The sequence below is a fragment of the Vidua macroura genome, chromosome 2 (genome assembly GCF_024509145.1).
Source record: "Vidua macroura isolate BioBank_ID:100142 chromosome 2, ASM2450914v1, whole genome shotgun sequence".
NCBI classification, from domain to species: domain Eukaryota; kingdom Metazoa; phylum Chordata; class Aves; order Passeriformes; family Viduidae; genus Vidua; species Vidua macroura.
In genome coordinates, this window is record NC_071572.1 from 112676893 (window position 1) to 112696071 (window position 19179).

At 45.6% G+C, this 19179-nt stretch overlaps 1 protein-coding gene across 1 annotated transcript; it reads right to left on the reverse strand.

Annotated features, from left to right (window-relative positions):
• Window positions 1-329: 329 nt before the first annotated feature.
• LOC128803473 (uncharacterized) lies at window positions 330-18806 on the reverse strand. Its single transcript, XM_053970486.1, has 7 exons — window positions 18752-18806; window positions 11168-11278; window positions 10076-10354; window positions 8376-8624; window positions 5029-5163; window positions 4299-4418; window positions 330-2891 (listed from the first exon to the last, which is right to left on the reverse strand). Exons 2-7 carry the CDS (start codon window positions 11226-11228, stop codon window positions 2731-2733), a joined length of 1005 nt encoding a protein of 334 aa, XP_053826461.1. The 5' UTR covers window positions 11229-11278; window positions 18752-18806; the 3' UTR covers window positions 330-2730.
• Window positions 18807-19179: the final 373 nt, after the last annotated feature.

A 19179-nucleotide genomic window follows, 5' to 3' on the forward strand; every position in this document is an offset into this window, starting at 1 on the left:
ACCCTGCATCCCTGCCCTGCAGCTCGCAGCTCAGGCACCAGAGCAGGGCTTGGTGAACTGCTGGTGCTCATGGATGTTCTTACACATTAACACACACATTCCAACAGGGAATTGTGTGACATCTTGTGCCACTGTCCTACAGCCTCTCCTGGGGTGGCTTACAGATGAATGTCCTCATGATCTCTGTGCCCTTGACCACCCAAGTCAGCAATAACTTGTTATCACCTTTCCTTTATTTGGCTGTACATAAATTTTAAAGTAAGTCTGTACTTCCTGTAAAAACCAGAAAGAAACAATTATTAAATAACAAAACTTAAACAGGTCCGAAACAAGGTAGAAAACAGATCTCTTTATTTGGAACAAAATGAATCATGGGGGGAAAGGTAAAAGAAGAAAAAACCACCAAAAAGAGAACAATAGCTGGGCATGAATACATACAGTTAAAGGAAGAGCATGGGCTGCATCACTTCTCTCCTGACCTGACAGTAACAGAAAACTTTTGCCCCGTTGCTGAATGGCACTTTCAGTGGTAAAGGACAGAAAGCCAGCTGTGGTTCAATCTGTCTCACAAAGACCTCTCACATCTCTATGGCAAAAATCCTTCCAGGACTGGGATCATAGTAGTGGTGATGTTCACAGCCCTCGCAGGGCTGGCAGCAGGAAGGCAGCACTAGGATAAGCTAGAGCTGGGATGCCCCAGCCCAGCAGGACAAGGCTGGCCCCGCTCTCTCACCCTCAGCACTGAAACACTGCTGTCGCCTCCAGTGCAGCTCAGAGCACTGATCAGCCTCTGAAGCATGTGCTGGAGTCTACTGTCCCCTCCTGCCCCTGCCAGAAAGTGCAGAAGTGAAGCAATGCTGACTATGTCCCCCCATTTTGGTGACACTGGCCTGGTGACATTCACCCAGCATCGCTGCTTCTGCGCTGCCACCCCAAGCACTCCGTGTCACTTTTTTTTGTCATTCAACTCACAGCCTTTGAGGAATGTTTATACTGAAAGGAGTTAGAACAGCACCGTAAGGAAAAGAATTATCACCTCCCTCTTACCGTGGAAAACCTGATTCCTACGGCAGCCTTTAAAAGCAGAGACAGGCTGAATCACCACCAACACTGCACACAAGATCCAAACATCTTCCAAAGAGAGTCACAGGACAAGGAAACAACGAGAACAATTACCTATGGGTGGGTGTCACTGATGCAGAGCCTTGGCAAGCACACAGAAATGAAGGACTCCCAGGTAAGCGTGCAGCCATCCCACCAGCTCCCTCCCTCCCTGGGAGAGAAGCCCTCAGTTTAGTTTGGATTCTGCCGGGGTGCTCGCAGCGCTCGTTGAATAGCTTTCACCAGGCATACCTTAAATCCATTTCCAAGGGATTCACAGTGTCAGCACAATATAAAACAGGGACAAAACGACAAGGGAGGAGAGGAATGCAGTACACACCTCCCCATCTCTTTTGGTCCCAGTCTGTACCATCTCTGCTTTTACTACCATGCCCTTCTAGCCCAGCAGGCTATTTTAACACTAACAACCAATTTACCACCTCACTCGGACTACTAAAATTGTCTTATACAGTAAATACCTTGCTCTGGCAGCACATCCTGCAGCACTCCCTGCAGTCCCTGGCAGCTTTGCTGGGACTCAGCTGCCTGAGGACAGAATCCTTGCCCTCTCCTCACCACATCCTTCTTCCCTGCAGGTCTAGCCCAGCTGCTCCACAGGCACAGCTCCCCTGAGCAGAACAGGACATGCGTAGCAGCACGACTTACCTAAGAGATTCTATAAATTGCTGCTGTCTGTGCAAATAACACAGCCCCGAACAAGCCTACATGCACAAGCAGATGGCCAGCTTCATCAGCTTGCAGCAGCTAAACTATTACACTAAAGGCACTAACGCTTGCATTGATAAACAATCTCAGCCTTAAAATCAAGGTTTCTGCCAAAATTGCAGCCCCAAGCCCCAGGCCCCCTCCTGCTGCAGGCAAGCAAGCGAGTGACAGCGCTGGCTTAGCTCGGGGGCAGCCCAAGCAGTCGGGTTCTGGTGAAAGGTAACCTGTACCCTCTGTCATTTGGGGCACTGAGAGGTGAGCAAAGCCAGCACACAGCTGTGTCTGCACACAGCATCTGCAAGTCAAATTTCAAGCCCCACCACTGCTCCTGCTCCAGGCAGCAAGAGGTGAGGGCCAAATCTGGAGCTCAGAGGAGCGGCTCAGATAAGCACCCAGGACAGCAGATACCGAGCTGAGACCTCCTTTGAGTTTCCTTGGCAGGGCCTGTGAAAAAATTGCCCTGAAGTCTCCCGAGAAGAGCTTTCTCAGGAAATTTCTGGCAAGTCCTTGGCTTCTGCCTGGGACTGGCAGGCCACCCCAACCTGCCTGTAGTGCCTGCCCCTGGCTGGCAGACACGGCAAGGCATGGGGTGGGCAGGGAGCAGGAGGAGCCCTCTCATCCCAGGCTGTCCCCTGGGCTCCTCAGTTTAGCTGCAGCTCTGTTATCAGGCAAAGCATCAAAGAGCTGCCCCTTTTGTTTGTTGGTGAACCTGTCAGGCCACGGCAGTGGGCCTTGAAGCCACGTGTGTGCTTTTCTCTGTGTTTTCTTTTTTCTTTTAAAATGAGGTCAGAAGGCCTGACACCTCACGTCTTTCCCCTGCTAAAATTTTCCAGACACAGTGAGACTATGGGATGCGAAGGACAAGTGTCACAGGCTTCAGGGTGGAAGAGCAAGTGTGTCAGATCAGTCATCAGTTGGATCTGGGAAACAGTCTGAGGCATCTTCCTGGCTTTCCATATCAACTAGGACCTCAGCATCTGGCACTTCCTCAGCTTCTATCTGCACTGGTAAGTTTTCTCCTGCCAGTGCCTGGGGCTCAACACCTTGACCAATCTGGGCAGCATCTGGAAAAGGGAGAAATGGTTTATAAGTGCCCACACCATGGTTCACCCTCATGGAAATTCACCCCCTGGTCCCTAATGCTGCAGGGCTGCCTAATCCGCTCAGTCCCCTCGCCCCAGGCATCTGCAAGTCAAATTTCAGTTTTCTCTGTAACTCCTTATTTATTGAGCCATCCATCGTGCCTCAGGGCAATTTGGAACTGAAGCTGTCTGGCTTCTTAGTACCAAAGTACTTCAGTACTGTTAGTACCAAACCTCTAGTACCAAAATACTAAAGCCAAATCTATTCACTTACATCTGAATAATTAAAGCTGGCTAACAGCACACATTTAGTTCTCACCTACTTTCCACGTGCATCCCTGCTTTTTACTAAATTGTAAAAAATTTAAATATGGACTACTTTTTAGTCAAACTTATAATGTTTGTATTTTTTATTTAAAGCTCTACACTTAAAGTATATTAATATTAAACAATGACCTGAAAGATCTTTTTTTTTTCTCTTTCTTGCTCTATGTTCATGAGTAGCATATAATATTTTGAAAGCAGAGCAAAGAGCATCCAAGGTTAGATATAAAGCACAGCAGAGCTACAGGAGGCTGTGCATGGTACAGTGAAGGCCACCAGAAATGGAGACAGCAGTGCTGAGACCAGGCTATGACCTTTGTAAAGGTGCTCCAGTTCATGATGTCTCTGCTAAACCTACTTCAGCTGATGATGGTGCATTACTAGGCAAGGTGTTGCTGGCATTTGTGTTTGGGAAGCAAAACTGAGGGAAACATAATGCAAAAAGTGGAGTACTAATATCAAGCACTTACAGAACAGGACATTTCTGGAGGGTCTTTATCACCGCACTCTCTTGACCATACTGTGCTAAGGCTGTGGGGGTTTATTTCTTTGAACAATTTAAAATGTGACCATATTCCCACTCTAGCCTCAATTTAAGAAAATACACAAGCCTCTGGCTTTGATGGGATTTAGCTGTGTTTACAGCTCAGTGTATTGGTTCCTGCTGTCCTGAAGATGACTGCTTAAAAAAACAACACCGATTTTCGTAAAACGTTTCTGATGAGAAGGGGAGAAGGGTGAGAAAATCGCAGGAAAGCTCCTGAGTTCTGGGGGGCTTGCTGTTTCTGAGGTATGTGTTTTAGCACAGGAGATACTGGAGCAGACAGCCTGCAGCCCGCTGGCAGCACCCTCCGTGGGATGTTTGTGGGATGGCTGCCTCTGCCTCTCAAGGCTTGAGTAATGTACTTAAAAATGCCCTGCTGCAACTCCTGGAGAAGGTGCAGCACCTTCCCTGTGCTGGCATGTCCCAGGCCCCTCTCTACTGTCACCTCCACCCCCACCAGCCACACTGTGCCCCTCCTAAACAAGGTATCTGTCTGACCTCAGACGGGTCGCTGGACTCACCAGGCTTCGGAGGACGGTCGGTCTGGGCAGCCTGAGCCTCGACACGGTCTCCATTGGGGGGGCTCTTCGTGCCTTCACCGGACACCACTGACATTGTCAACCCGTCATCCTTCTCCTCCTCTGTGAAACCAAACCCAGAGATTTGGAGGAAGAGGCCTCCACAGCCCCAGAGCCTGGCAGGTCTGCTGTGAGGCCAGACCCCCACCACGTGTTTGCGTCCCCTCCTCACGCGGCGCTGGCTCCGCTCCCGGAGCGGACAGATGCCGAGAACGGAGGGTCGCTGCCAGCCTGCCAGAGACCAGCCTGGCCATGCTGGCAGGATCACAGCTTGAGGTGGCACGGGCAGATTGCTCTCAGGGACTGCTGCTGGCAGAGGACTGCCATCAGAAACCTTCAGGTCATTTTGGGATCACACCTGAATGAGGTTCCATTTTATTGCCCATAGGAGAGGTTTTGCTGTGGGTTTTTCTTCTGGCTAGGAGCACAGGGTGAGGGCACAAGTGTGAGGTGAATAAAGGAAAGGTGAGGTTTAATTCAAGACCCTGCTAGCCATAGAGGCTGCCCATCAGCAAGCAGACTTCTGCTCCAGCAGGTCAAGGGAGGACAGGCTGGGGGATAAGCAGCCACCCAGCTGAGACCAGGTTACTCTAAGGCCATGTCAACCCCAGCCTGCACAAACACAATCATCTCAAAAATTCATAACAGGAGGGTCACAGCATTCCCCACTCACCTGAAGGCACAGGGATGAACTTGTGTCTCCTCTTCATGCAGCAACATATGGCTGCAGGCAAAGCCACCACCAGGATAAGCACACCCGCTGCACACCCTGCCAGGATGTAAATGAACCCCGGGTACCGCAGCAGGTCTGCAGGAAGGACACAGCATTGTTAGCTACCATGGTGGACAAATTCCTTTCTCCCAGTGGGAGAAACCCTGCAGCCACATTAGAGCTTGTTGACATCACTGTTGCTTTAGTTTGGATCAGGGCAGCTGACGCTGTGAGCTGTGGCACTTTGTGATTTATGTCACATTGTTTAATTATAGCATGGAATTTTTCATCAAGAGGAGAGGCCTGTGCACCTAAGCTGTGAGCATTCACTTCTGCCTGCTCTGATCACTGACATATAAGGTAATTTGTAAGTTTTAATCAAATTTAACAGAGAAGGTGGTGGTTTGAAAGATACTACATTTCAACAAGCTGTATGAAAACGGGCAGCTGAGGAGGGAGACCTAAGGAAGCACCTCCTGCTGAAGGAAAAGCTGCAGAGTCTACCCTCAGAGCTGGCATCAGAGAATCCACTCAGGACAGTCATGTAATGACTGCACCAGCCCCAGAGCAAGTCCCATTGGAGCCTGCACTGCCTCAGGCACCAAAGACTGCGGCCACTGGAACTACAGGGGAAAAGCCCTTCCCAAGCTCCGCTGCTGCTCAGGGAAGGATTCCTCCCTGTTCCCCTGCCCGGCCGGGAGCGCAGAACACGCAGTGGGAGCGAGGGCTGCAGATGGCTGAGCAGAAGGGCAGCACAAGTCCCTGGTGATTATTTCCCAGCTCAGCAGCCCTTGCTCAGGGTTGCTGTGATGGGGCAGACCCGCACGTTCGCTGCTGCTGAGCAGGCAGCTGGTACAGGGCATGGCAGACTTGCACAAGAGAGACCCATGCAGGCTTGCTCCTTCACTGAGATAATCCCCTCCAACTTGGGGCATTCTCTAGGAAAACACTTCTTGGCATATGCAAAAAGAAAAAACCCATACAGCTCCACTTTAATGATAACATAAATTCCTTAGGTAAGCCTGTGCCATCCCTTTCTGAATAATTTAACTGCTTTTCAGCAGCACACACGCCTGCACAGCACAGCAGCAACCAACAGGCTCATTTGGAGCATATTTTCAAGCCCTCAAAAGCACTAATTGCTCCATCTCTCCAGAGACTAGGAAGAATTTTAAATGTTCCAGGATATACTACACGCCATCATACTCCACCTACTCACCGGGACAGTAAAGACAACTGCACACAGGTGCTCGTGGTATTTTCAGAGTGCTTGCTCCAGTCTTTTTAAGAACAATTACCAAGTTAAAAAAAATCCGTATTCAAAATGAAAAGCTTTCAGCAGAAACTCAGAAATAATTTCCCTAATTATTTTAGTTGACGAATGCTTAGAGAATATTGTGAAAAGTATAAATACAAGTTGGAAATTTTTTTCCTGAATCTTTTTCCTAAAAATTTGCCACTTGTTAATAAGGTCATTTGGGGATAAAATGTTGTGTTTAAAATAAGCAATAAACAAGCTATTAATCAATAAAAGTCTTTTATATATGTTGACTTCTTAACTTCTGAATCCTCTGTGCTCAGAGCCCTGTGTTGCCTGGTAAGTTTATGGCATTTCTGCCAAATTGTTTTTTGGTTATTCAAAATTAATTTCATCAGCCAACAGGTTGTCCAAATGGATGTTTTTACATAGATCGTACACCTACAGTGGAAAAAGTAAATTCAGCCTTTGCCTGAAGCAAATAATAATCCACAAAAATAAGTAGTTAATCTTCAATTAAATTAAATGAACCCATTTCCTCCTTCAATTCATTTTACTGGTACCCAGAATTGTTTTAATTTACTTTTTACAAATGTGGTTGCATTTGGTGACTAAAAAGTGGAATCGCTGCCACTTTCTTTAATTCAGACCCTTTCAAATATGTGTTTATGTGCATGTCCATCACTAAAGAGATATCACTAAATTCCCTTAGGAGCTTTCCAAGGGGAAATGGGGAACAGATATCGCACCTGGGGGTCTGGGCAGCCACCCGGGATCAGCCATGGAATCTGAGAGCACTTGTGTGATTTATCAGAGGGCTTGACCGAACAGCTCATGGATGCTCACATGGATGTGGACATCTCCATTCCCTAGTGCCTCAGCCAGCTTGGCTCTGACTACGTGGAACAGCCTCCAACCAATTTAACTGGGCAAAATCCAGATCACTGCTCCACAGCCACAAAAGCCAGATCTGCACAGATTGGCCAGTGGTGCCAGAGGGACCAGGCACGGACAGCCCACAGCACCTCTGCTGAATGCCACCACACGGGACACAGGGGATGGGCAGGAGGGCTGCTCTCACATCAACTGCATGCCGGCCACAGAAGAAAAGACAGTATCTGCCGTGGAGCTGGAGTGTCCCAGACAATTTCTAAAATGCTACAGTATAGCTTCTCCAGTGGCAAAAGTGATTAATTGCAGCAAAATTTGTCAAAAACCTTAAAGTTAAGTTATGCCTGTAGTTTTTATAACCATCTTCGCTGCCAGAGAGTAGAAGAACCTTCACTACTGGCGGTGCAAATTAAATGATACCCAAGGATCCAGATTTTCTGTCTCATTAAGCTCTGGCCTTATTCAAGCAGAATACTCAGCATTTATGAATAGGCTACAAATGGATAAAATCTCAACCTTCTCGCAGACTTTTATGTCTGAGCAAGGATATGGAGGGAAAAAACCCTACATTCCAGAAGTAAATGGCTTGTGTCTTTACCCACTTCTGATGGATGGGGCTGATGGAGAGACATTTGCACAGATCAGAAAATCCTTTGTGCTTCTGGCCTAGATAAGAGGAAAAGAGATGAGGCAAAACACCTCAACTGAGCACAGAAGCAACAGGGCTGAACTAGTGGAAGGGTTCTTATGGGGATGCACAAAAACTGGAAGGCAGCTGGGTCATGGATGCACCTCAGAGTAGGAAGCAGCCTGTGTTTCTAAAGCAGCATAGAGGATTGGTGCACAGGGGGGGTGCAATTCTCCATCACCAAAAAAGTAGGAAAAGAGACAGATGGAGATCCATCCTTGCTGCAAAGCTGGGTAAAAAGACCTCCTCAACAAACTTATCCCATCTGTGGTTGTAGGCTGTATCAGTCCAAAGCACAAGAAGGAGAAGGAAATCAAGGGGTCTTGATTTCTAAAGGCAGGATTTGGTAACTCTGGAAGGGAGATGCCAGAGGAGGAAAGAAGAGTTTGATATTTTGAGAGCACCAACAACTCTTCAGTTTGCTGCTGCAAGAGACCAAAAGGAATATTTTCTGGAGATGCCATTACTCACCGTAGCTGCAAGACAGCGTAATGGGTCTGGTCCTCGTGACACTGTTCCCCTTCAAAATTTCACACACAAACTCCCCAGGCTCAGTTCTGCCCAGGTGAACCTTCTTGCCAGCATCCTTAATGCAAGCCCCCTCGGCTTTCAGGTGGGTGCCATTCAGCAGCCACCGAAAGACCAGGATCTCGTTGCTGGCCATGTTGCAGGACAGCTCTGCAGTTCCATCAGGGAAGCACTGGATACCAATGGTCGGCTCTGGTCACACACAGCATGGGGCAAGGGGAACAGGGAGGAAAGAGAGAGGTGAGGAGAGGACTCAGCAGTGAACAGAACAGTAATCCCAGCAATACCACATTTATTGTATGAAGGGAGCACAGAAACAAATAACCACACTTTTGAGTGCCTGCACTCTGCCCTGAAATGCTTAACAGTGCCTACCCCAACCCTGCTAGTGATTCTTGATCCCTGTTACGGGGATGCCACCAAAATCTGGCATCTTGTCATTTTCCTAACTGACACTGAAAAAAAAAATAATTAAAAAGCCCCTGGTCTGAGAGGATGGTGGAAACATCCAAAGCATGTGCCAGCCAGAGCCCTCCTCTGTAATCAGCAGATAATCATGGCTTTGGAGGAGACTCAGTCCTCCCCTCCACCAGAGGTTTGTACTTTTGCTGTCACTCTGTCTCTTCTTTCTTTTTTAGAAAGGAACTGGTGCAAATCATGGCCAACACGCATACAAACACAAGACACCTGCAGTTAGGTACGATACCCAGACTAGGACATTTTCAAATTAATAAATTAATCATTACTCTTGCTACATTTCCCTGAATTTCTCACTTTCAGTCTACTACAAGGAGCAAACCTATTTCCTACACTTGCTGCTTTGCATATACAAACTGGGTAGAGAACTGGTATGGTTTTAGGACAGCAGGAGTAACACTGAGAACATGTAACCATGGAAATAAGCTCAGAAATCACTGACAGAAAACACTGTCTTGTGCTAGGACATCATCTTCAGTTAAAATTCCCTGCCTCCAGGAACATGTTGGCTCTGAAAGTTTTTCCCTGCCTTAGGAGTGGCAAGAGAACAGAAGGAGGAGGCAAATATTCCCAAAGTAAATCCACTGAAATGGAGGTTAAACCCAGGACACTTCTGCAGTCTTTGACTACTTCCAGTCTAAGCCCCTGTTCTTCATACCAAGGAGTCACATCTTTGACCTACTGTGCACAGCAGTTCCGCCTGTTTGCACCCAAAAGGTGTAAGGGTTCATTTGTCTTCACTGAGACCAGTTTGCTCAGACATTTTCATTACAGTTTCGTGCGCTTCAATTTATCTTAGAAGCCTGTGTAAGTAAAGGAACAGTGGTGATGAGGACCAGAGCAAGACTCTCTGTCTGCCTGGAGCACTATTCAGCAGGAGGACAAACCCTCCTAAGTCTTCTCTGTATTAACCCAAGCAATGAGCTGGATCCTGTACAGAAGTGACTTTGTTTCTGTCTTTGCTGCCTGCAGATGGATGAGCAGGCACACAAAAGGGAGCAGGAATTCTGAGGCTACAAGGGACAGGAGGGAGACTGGCACGGCTCCCAGAGGCACCTATAGCTCGTGCAAGCTCAAGCAGCTTCTTTGGAAAAATTTCAAGGCATCAGCTTTCCAACCAGGTTCACAAGTTCAAAAGCTTTTTTTTTGCCAAGAAGGCCACTTACCAAATACTTCCAGTGTAAAATTTCTGATGGTGTTCTGAAAAACAAATCCGTATTTTCCTTCATCATCTTTCTCCACGCTCCTCAGCACTAGGGAGCCGTTCTCTAAGTTCAGCCATCTACTGGCAGAAGTGCCACACTTGGCCAACAAGGTATCATTAAGGACAGTTGTAGAGCATTTCTTATCCTCCTTGCTCATGCTGGAGAAGTTCTGCAGGCTTTGGATTTCCAAAGAAAAGACTGCTGAATCACCGCTGAGCGCACCAGTCCAGATGACAGAGCCTGGAAGAGAGCAAGCTTGCCATGTCCATCCTTCCCCTCCTGGCTGCCTCCCAGGAAGGAAAATGCCCAGGTGAGACACAAGAGGGGCAGAGCCAACCCTAGGGACAGGTTGGACCACCAGTGATAGAAAATTAGAGGAGTGGGACACCTATAAGGTCCAACTTCCCCCACCTCAACAGCACAGGAATGGTGTGCACACCATGCACACATGGAAACAAAAGGCTGAACAGCTGGTCTTTTCTCTCCCTAAATTTAAGGTGACCATCTACCAGCCCCCGTCAGAGATGAGAGACCATGCAAAGAAAGGTCCTCAGGGCATCAGTGCCATGGACCTTGCACAGAGGGTAGCAGAAACAACAGCTGCAAGTGCACAGCTGCTTTCACCCAAAGAGTAAGGTCACAGTTTTAACTCAAACAGGTCTCGCAGTACACTTGCACATTATTGAGTTGTGTGTAAATCAGAGATGGGTAAATGGCAGGGTGACAGCAGCTTGGAGACTAACCCAAGGTCACACCGAGTGTTGGGAGCTGGACCACGTCGCTCTCCAGAAGCACTCTGCGTACAAGGACCTTACATTCCTCGCTGAAAACCTTCCCCAGATGCAGGACACTCAGAAAGTACAATATTGTTTGTTAGCGTTCATTTACTTGAAAAATAATCTGTCTTACTTTGGTCTGACTTCCCCTTTCATGCATTAGCAGCTACACCATTTGATGTCACCCCAAACCTGGTAGCGTCCTTAAAAGATCTTGGAGCAAAATTTAGGCATCTGCTCATCTGTGCCAACCCCAATAAAGAAAAATCCTACTTACCTTGAGTAACAGTTATTATCACCAGCAGGCAGAGCAGAGTAAAAGGAGAGCTGAAATCCATTTCAAAGAGCTCCTTGCATCATATGCTGAGGAGACGATCTGGCTAGAGAGCTCGGTGAATATAGTGTTCGGGAAATGATGTCAGAAGCAAGAGTGAAAAAAAAAAAAAAAAAAAGAAAAGAAACTCCATAGTGGACAGATTGAATGATGTTTCAAAATAGACCTGCAAGGTTTTGGGTGACTGAACTCGGGCTGAGCCAATGCAAACCACAATGTGCTCTGCAAAGTCCCGCAGCTCAAAGGTAGCTGTGAGTGTGAGAATTGGGCTGAGAGATGAGGGGAGACAAAAATATCTCCTGTTCAGCTCACCCCATTTAGGAAGATGCTAATGCCAAGAGCAGGTAAAGGAGAAACATCTACTTCTTTCATCCTTTCCTAGTTTATCAAAGTACAGCATCCCCACCCAGGGAGAAGAAATTAGTCCAGTCAGATAAAGCACTGGACATGAAAACCAGCTGATTTTCTGAAATACTAAAAATGATCACTCCTTCACATCTCACCAGCAGGAAGGAGGTGTGGAACAAGGCTCTCCCTCTGTTCCCAAAGGCTGTGTTGCCAAAGTGAACTTTGCCAGGCTTTTTTAGTGATTGAGTGGTACCTGCCATGCAGGAAAGGCTCCATACAGCCACCTCAGGCAGAGTAAAGCTTATGGGAAATTAAATTGCCTTGCAAAACTAAACTGAATGTAGCCCAGAAGCCACCCCAGCTCTGTTTGGAGTGCAGATCTCAGAGAAGAGACTGAAAAGCCAATCCTGAAGAAGCACTGTGAACCAGTTAAGAGAGCCAGGTAGGGCCAGATACTTGGCACTTTTTGAGATGGCTTAAAGCGCACTGGGCGCTGCAGCGAGTGCCGCGATGGGTTACACAAACAACACAGGAACAGCAGGAACTGTCTCACTCACTGGAGGAAGTACACTGGTATAGCATTAGAGCCAACATCTGGATGCTTTCAGATGCTTAGCAGATGTGCTAGGGAATAACTACAACAGCTGGGTTCAGGATGCAGCTGGGAACCTTATATTTTTGTTTCTCTGGACACAGCTATAGACACAGCCCCTTGAGGAAGCTCCACACAGTGGGTTCACGTGTACACACACATTTCTGAGAAGTGGGTAAACCCCTTGCGTTGTGGTCTGCACTGTTTTTCAAACAATCTGGCTATGCTTGAAAAATTCCACATTTTAGCTGCTGGTTTGGCCACTCTGACTTCTTATCAATGACAACTGCACCTCACCTCCTGCTCACAATGTCCCAAACTTACAAATTTGGTTCAAGGCTATCACAGCAATATGCTGTCTTTATCATATGTGCATAGGACAGGCCTAAATTGATCTAAGATGAGACATAAATAGACTTTTCTGAGAAAAGCAGTGAAGTGAGTCTTCAGACACTCAGCAGCAGTGCAGAGGAAGGGAGAGAGAAAAAAGTATTTACAGTAAGAAACACTTTCATTTCCTTCTGTGCTGCTGAAATAACACGAAGAAAATCTGTCTCAAATACCACTGCAAGACTGGGGCTAACCATCTGCCTCGGATGTGCACATTCAACTTCATTTCACCTTCATGCTTGAAGGGCAAGCTGGTAGAGCTTAGGCTTGCAGTGCTGTGGTGGAGACACGAGACAGAACAGACAGCACATGCAGGGTCACTTCCGAACAGCACCCCAAAATGTCCAGAATCTCAGCAAAACAAGAGGTAAAAGGGGTCTGCATAAAGACTAGTCCAGCAAAAGTTCACCTTCACTTCCAGCCAACGAGAGCAGAGCCCATTTGCACATTTGCAGTAAAATCCCAGGAAAATACGGCCTTTCTGCTGCCGCTCTGTTGTCACAGAAGTGACTCTGCACGACTGTGACATTGCGGTGTCCTGCATTTCGTCTCCCTCTCAGTGACTCCAGGGCAAATGAGTACATTTATGAGTTCAATATTCCTGACTGCAAGTGCCCCATACATCACACAGTATATGAAGTCCCATTAGGCTTCTTCTGTCCCTCACATCCTCACTAGCTAAAAAAAAAAAAAAAACCAAAAGGAATCACAGCCAAGATAAAGATGACAGCACACACACACAGTCTGTGTTGTCATCAATCAGCAGCCTCTTATAAGAGCAACACTCTCAAATTTCACATATAATGAAACAGTTAGATGAGATCTGGCATTAATTTCTAGCATTGGCTAATGAGTGCTCGCAGCACCCTTGGCTAGGCAGAGAATTCAGTTCCCCTTTTTATATAAAGACACAGAGTTTTGTGTGATTACTGCAGACAAAAAACACCTTGTAATGATTAACAGAAATCACAAGTAGGAAAAGGGGGGAAGGGAAGGTGAACCAAATAAAAACCCCAAGAATTTGTAGTTAGAAGGTGAACTAAAACCTTTTTTACTTGGTGAGCTGCAAGCTCACAGGGTCGTTTTGCCCCTTCATGCTGAAGGCTTCATGGAAGGGGAATGGAGATTCATTCCATAGATGGCATTGAGACCTTGATGGAGCATGGGAGATGGGAAAACCTGAGCTAGCAAGTAAAGCAGGAAATAACCCGTGAAATATTATGGAGAAATCTGTACATATCAACTCTGCACATCTCCCTTTCCACAGGCTGGTAAGCAGAGGCAGCACACCTATTTTTACTGTCATTAATGTGTGTCAGTGCTCACTGGGGAAACACACAAGCCCAGATTCACTCAGAGGTAGCCAGCAGAGCTAAATCCAGAAACTCAACACATGCAAACAGAAAACAGGCTTGCACCTCCAGCAGTGGCCCTTCTGCCCATCCATCCAAGGCAGGAGTGGGGCACACACCTGAGAAATGCTTTTCTGTGGGGCAGCAGGACCCCAGAGACTGATGAAGATTCATATGAACCCTTCCTTTGTTGCATGAAAATAAGCATAGCTCTTTGGCTGGTTTAAAGATCTTTCTTGATCATAGCAATAGAGATAGCAAGCAAAAATAAAAGCAAATGCTAATGTCAGAGCCTCAACTACAGATGATATCTCCATGACAGGGACATTTTAAGAAACCCACAAATTAAGAAAAGGGACGTTGCAGAAACGTGCTGAGATCAGAAAGGCTCCAGACCTAATTATAGACAAGGTACATGTGGTCTTCTCCATCCTGTAGCACCCCTGGGGAAGGCAGAGTCCAACACTTGCAAGAGTCAGGGCCAATAGGAGTGCACACTCTTCTTCAGAGCACCCACGGATATTTTCATCCTTCTCTTGCTAAGAGATGGAAGGAATGCCCAACATCCTACAGACCCATACAGCTCCTCTGACATGGCTCTCCCAACCTGCCCCACGATGACAAGTGAAAAAGAAGAGCCCATATATGGAAAAACTTCTAGAAATGAGACAATTTATATTTAGCCGTGTGCAGGGTGAAATGCTTTGCATTTGCTTGAAAAAAAAAAGAAAGGAAAAAAAAAAAAAAAAAACCCAAACCAAATGGTTTATTATTGCAGAGCTATTCAGACATATGGGTTCAATCCTGTCACTACATGAGCAACACTGAACTGCAGGAGCACATGGAGCACATTCCTCTTCCTCCCTGCTTTGTCTTGCCTCATTTTGAGGGGAAAGCAGACCTTGCTAAACCCCAACTTGGAAGATGAACTTGGGAAATTTCACTAATGTTACCACCTTCAAACTAATCATATAAGCATTATTTACAAAGGCAAAGAGATTTCACAGGTTAAAATTCTCTGCAAGATTCACTGAACAGTCTGAGCATTACATCTGCTGTGGTTAGGAGAAGATTAATGCCAGGCTCATTAAAAAAAAAAAATCTTCAAATACAGTGCAGAATGGTGACAAAAGCCACCAGAATAGCTTTACAACCACAAGATTGCAGGTAGTTGTGACAAGGATTCCCTATCTGTCACATTCTAGCACATGAATAACCCAATGTGACAGTCAGAAGACTTGAAAAAGCAGCAAAAAACACACTTTGTGCCTTTTCCTGAAGCTTTGCTACCACACACAAGAAACTGCAGCCGCTGATACCTGCAGCAAATTAAAGTATTCAAGAGCTTTTAAAAGTTTCCTTTAAGCAGCAGAGAATATTCTTTGATTAAAAAAACAACCAAAACCCCCAGGTCATTTAACTTTGTATTACGTTCTAGAAGTGCTTAGAAAATGCAGACATTTGGGATAATGGCTGTCGTGACAACAGACTGAAATTTGTTGTAAAGGCACCAGAACAGCACTGAAAAAAAAAAAAAAAAATAGGAGATCCACAAACTGAAAGAGGCTGAAAAATAGTGTTTTATAGGATCAAAGCTGGAAACACAGCTTCAGCATGCCAAGTAGGACTTAAAAGGCAGATTGAAAAGTTCTTGGTCATGATACTTTTTAACAAGGTAGCTCTGGCTGGGGCCAAAACAGCAAATCATTGAGGCTTTTTATGACTAGATTAAATTTTTGCATACCCTGATATTGTGAAATGAGTAAGATTTTCAGAAAGTGCAAGCATGGAGGCACTTACCCCATGAAATGAATGTCTGACCATGCTCTGAGAGCAACCCCTGGACCCACAGTTCCAGCTGACACTCACCCCTGGTTCTTTCCTCTAGAACCCTTCTGCATACATATTTCTTTTTATCTCCTTAAAGACTGAAATCTATGTGTATTTATCAAACATTTGGATCTCAGGGTCTCCCCAGTAATACAAGTCATTAAAAAAAGGCAACAAACTGGAATGCTTTTTCAGCCAAGATTGTGTTCATAATACGAATATTCCAGCCACATAACACTTGTGCTGGACCAGTCTCAATTTATTTCGCCTTTACACCTCATGTGCATAAAAGCAACAGGAATATAGGTACAGCATCTGGCTATTTAAGTCTCTGCACAAATCTTTGTTGTCTTTAATGCTTCAATTCATTCTTTCTACTTTCCCTAATGATTGAGGGTGGTACAGAGAACACAACTTTTGTCTATTTGTCAGTCGTAGGCTTAGACATATCTTGGAGGTTTTGTTCAGACATGTGGTACCTTCCTGCCGTCTCCTGACAAAAAAACAATGCCCCAAATACCCTCCCTTTTCTTTACAGAATTGTAATTTGGTTGGGCAGGCTTGATAGCCTTTAGCTGTCAAAGCAACTGGCATTACATGTGTATTCCAATTTTCCCTGTTTGTACTTGTCATTAGCACATCATCCACACACTGTATTAATACAAAGTTATTGGTTAACTCTGCTTTAAATCTGCCTAGGATTTCAAAAAATAAAGTTGACCATCCTGCAAACCCTTGAGGAAATCTGGTACATTTTTACTGTTTTCTTTCCCAGGTGAAGACAAAATTATACAGAGATTCTGGATGCACCATTATACTGAAAAAAAAGCTGGGCACAAATCAATGACTGTAAAGCATTTTGCATTAGCCATTATCATGTTTATAGTTGTTGAAGTATCAGGAACTAGAGTAGTGGACAAATCTATAAAGTGATCTTCCATCTGAGCTTAATTTAGTTTTTTTTTTTAAATCAGCAAGACAGGAGTATTACAAGGAGACCCACAAGGGAGAAAATCCTCAATTATTTGTCTTATACTTTCCCTTGCTTCCCAAGATAACAGGTACTATTTTAAGGAGAGAGGTTTGCCTCCCTGCATTTTGAGCTGTACTGGATTAGCTGACCTTAATAACCCACAGGACACCTCTGAGTTCCTGGGGTATTTCTCTCCCCCTTCAGTCACATAACCATCATGTTTTGGTACATTACCCTCTGAGAGTCACGATGTGAACACACAAATTCCTTGTGGCGAGCACTGCAACTGTGCCCGAAATTGTGTAACAAATGCCTCCCCACCAAGTCTGCTGGTGCTGATTCCAACAGCAGGAAAAGAGTGATTATCAGAGTGTGGATGTATCTGTGCCATCATGTCCTGGGTACAAAGGTAGCTTTACCTTCTATTCATACAACATTTACTTTACCCTTCATTGTTGATCCTTCGTGGGGGGTTGTTAAAGTCACATTAACTGTGCTGGTATCTAACAGACATGCCTTAAGTTTCATCTCCAATTTTTTAATCTATAATTGGTTCACTAAAGTCCCCCAAGGTGATTACTTTTGTATCTCCTTCCACTGCTAGGGCCTGGGGGTCTGGTCTGATCGTTGTTCATTGCTTTCATTCAGCTCCTGATTGATTTGATTTTTGCTTTGTTGCTCTCATCGTTCCTGTCGCAAGATCACAGGACATTCTCTTTCCAGTGTCTTGGTTTTATTGCAGTAATCCTTTGGACTTCTCCAATTTAAATTTCCATTTCCCTTATTTCCATTATTACCCCTTTGTCCTGTGAAATTCCTGCCTTGCAGAGCAGCTGCTAACAAGCCGGCCTCCTCTTCCTACTGTTTTCTCTTCTGCCTTATCTTAAACTCATCCTTTACATTACACACAAATGTTGCAATAATTAATGTCTCCTCCATGAACTTCCCATGCCAGCCCAGAAAATATTGGTTAAAATGATTAACATCTGGGATCATTTGATCTACAAATAAGGAGACAAGCAAAGACCCATTCTGCAGGGCTTCTGGGTTCATTCCACCACCAAGTGAATGCCTTGTCAGCATTATTTTCCCTTTGTCTCATTAACCATTTCTTAAATCCTCTTCAGCAAAATCTTAAGGCATCTGATCCTGCCTTGGTCTGGTAATAGGAACTGTCTGGCTCTGCCCACACAGTCCTACCATCCAGCAGACTGTTCTCTATTTTCCTGCATAATCAACACTTTCTCTTTATGGGGTAAATAGAGTTTCCAGAAACCATCAAACAACTGAACAAAAAGGGTCACATGCAGTAAAAATTCCCCCAAATGCTTACTGAGCCTTTCACTCCAGACTCCTTCCTGGAGCCTGGGCATTTGCTGCTGCCAAACCACCAAATCTGCCAGACCAAATGGCACCATTGCTTCTGCCCCCACTGCTGCAGAAGGAATGGGGGGCTTGCACAGCTGCTGAAGGGAAAGGAGAAGGTGCAGAAAGAGGAACAGAAGGAGTGATAGAGCAAATGGGAAGCCAAGGAAACAGAGACACATCTGCAGCAGCTGTCTGAGCTTGTATGCATAGCAGTGATTAAGGAGATGCCTTGGTTTTGTTCTCATTCTTTACCTTACCTTGTAAGACTGGCTTGTATAATGGCCATTAGATCCATCATGTCACCAGTTACCCCAAACATGCCAAAAATCAGTCTGAGCTGGGACATGATCTTCAATATTAGCATTAAACATGTTATGCAGCCACAGTTAAAACTGCTCACTGATGGCCCCTTTTGGCCTCTGCTCCTAAATGCAGCCACAGCCAGACAGGTGTCTCGACACAAATCCAGAGTTCTTTTTCTTGACAGCCCATGGGTACCCACCAATTTTACTACAATTATTCCAGATTTCTAATAATGAAGTACCTCTCATTAAGCCTTGCCTCATTTCCAAATTGAATGAATGATATAGAATTACAGAAATTCAACTTGCCACCACCTCACCTCTTTCTGGTTGGGTCCCAGCACACTCCCTGTGAGGAGTAGATGAACTCACCTGTCCCACGGATCAGACACTCCCCATGAGATGCCACAATCAAAGTGGATGAGGGGCTTCCATCTGGGTTAAAAATTCTGCTGCAAAATTGATTTGAGATGTTTGTCGACTGAGGAAGAAAGGGACACGAGAACAGAACTACAAAATTTTTATGTCATTATCAAGAGATCCCCCCCCCTCCTTCATCAGAAGGGATTTTAAGGAATTTATACACAACGAGAAAAGAAAGACTAAGCATGGTCATCTGACAGCACACAGACACACTTCTGCCCTCTCCCCTCACGCTCAGGACCTTTACAGCATTTTCAGACACGCAGTTCTGCACTGTCTTTGCCACCCTGTGGTCAACACAGGCACAGCTCCAGACCTTCCCCTTCGATTGCCCGACACAAGTTGTTCTTTATTAATCCCTCTCTTTAGAGCAGCCT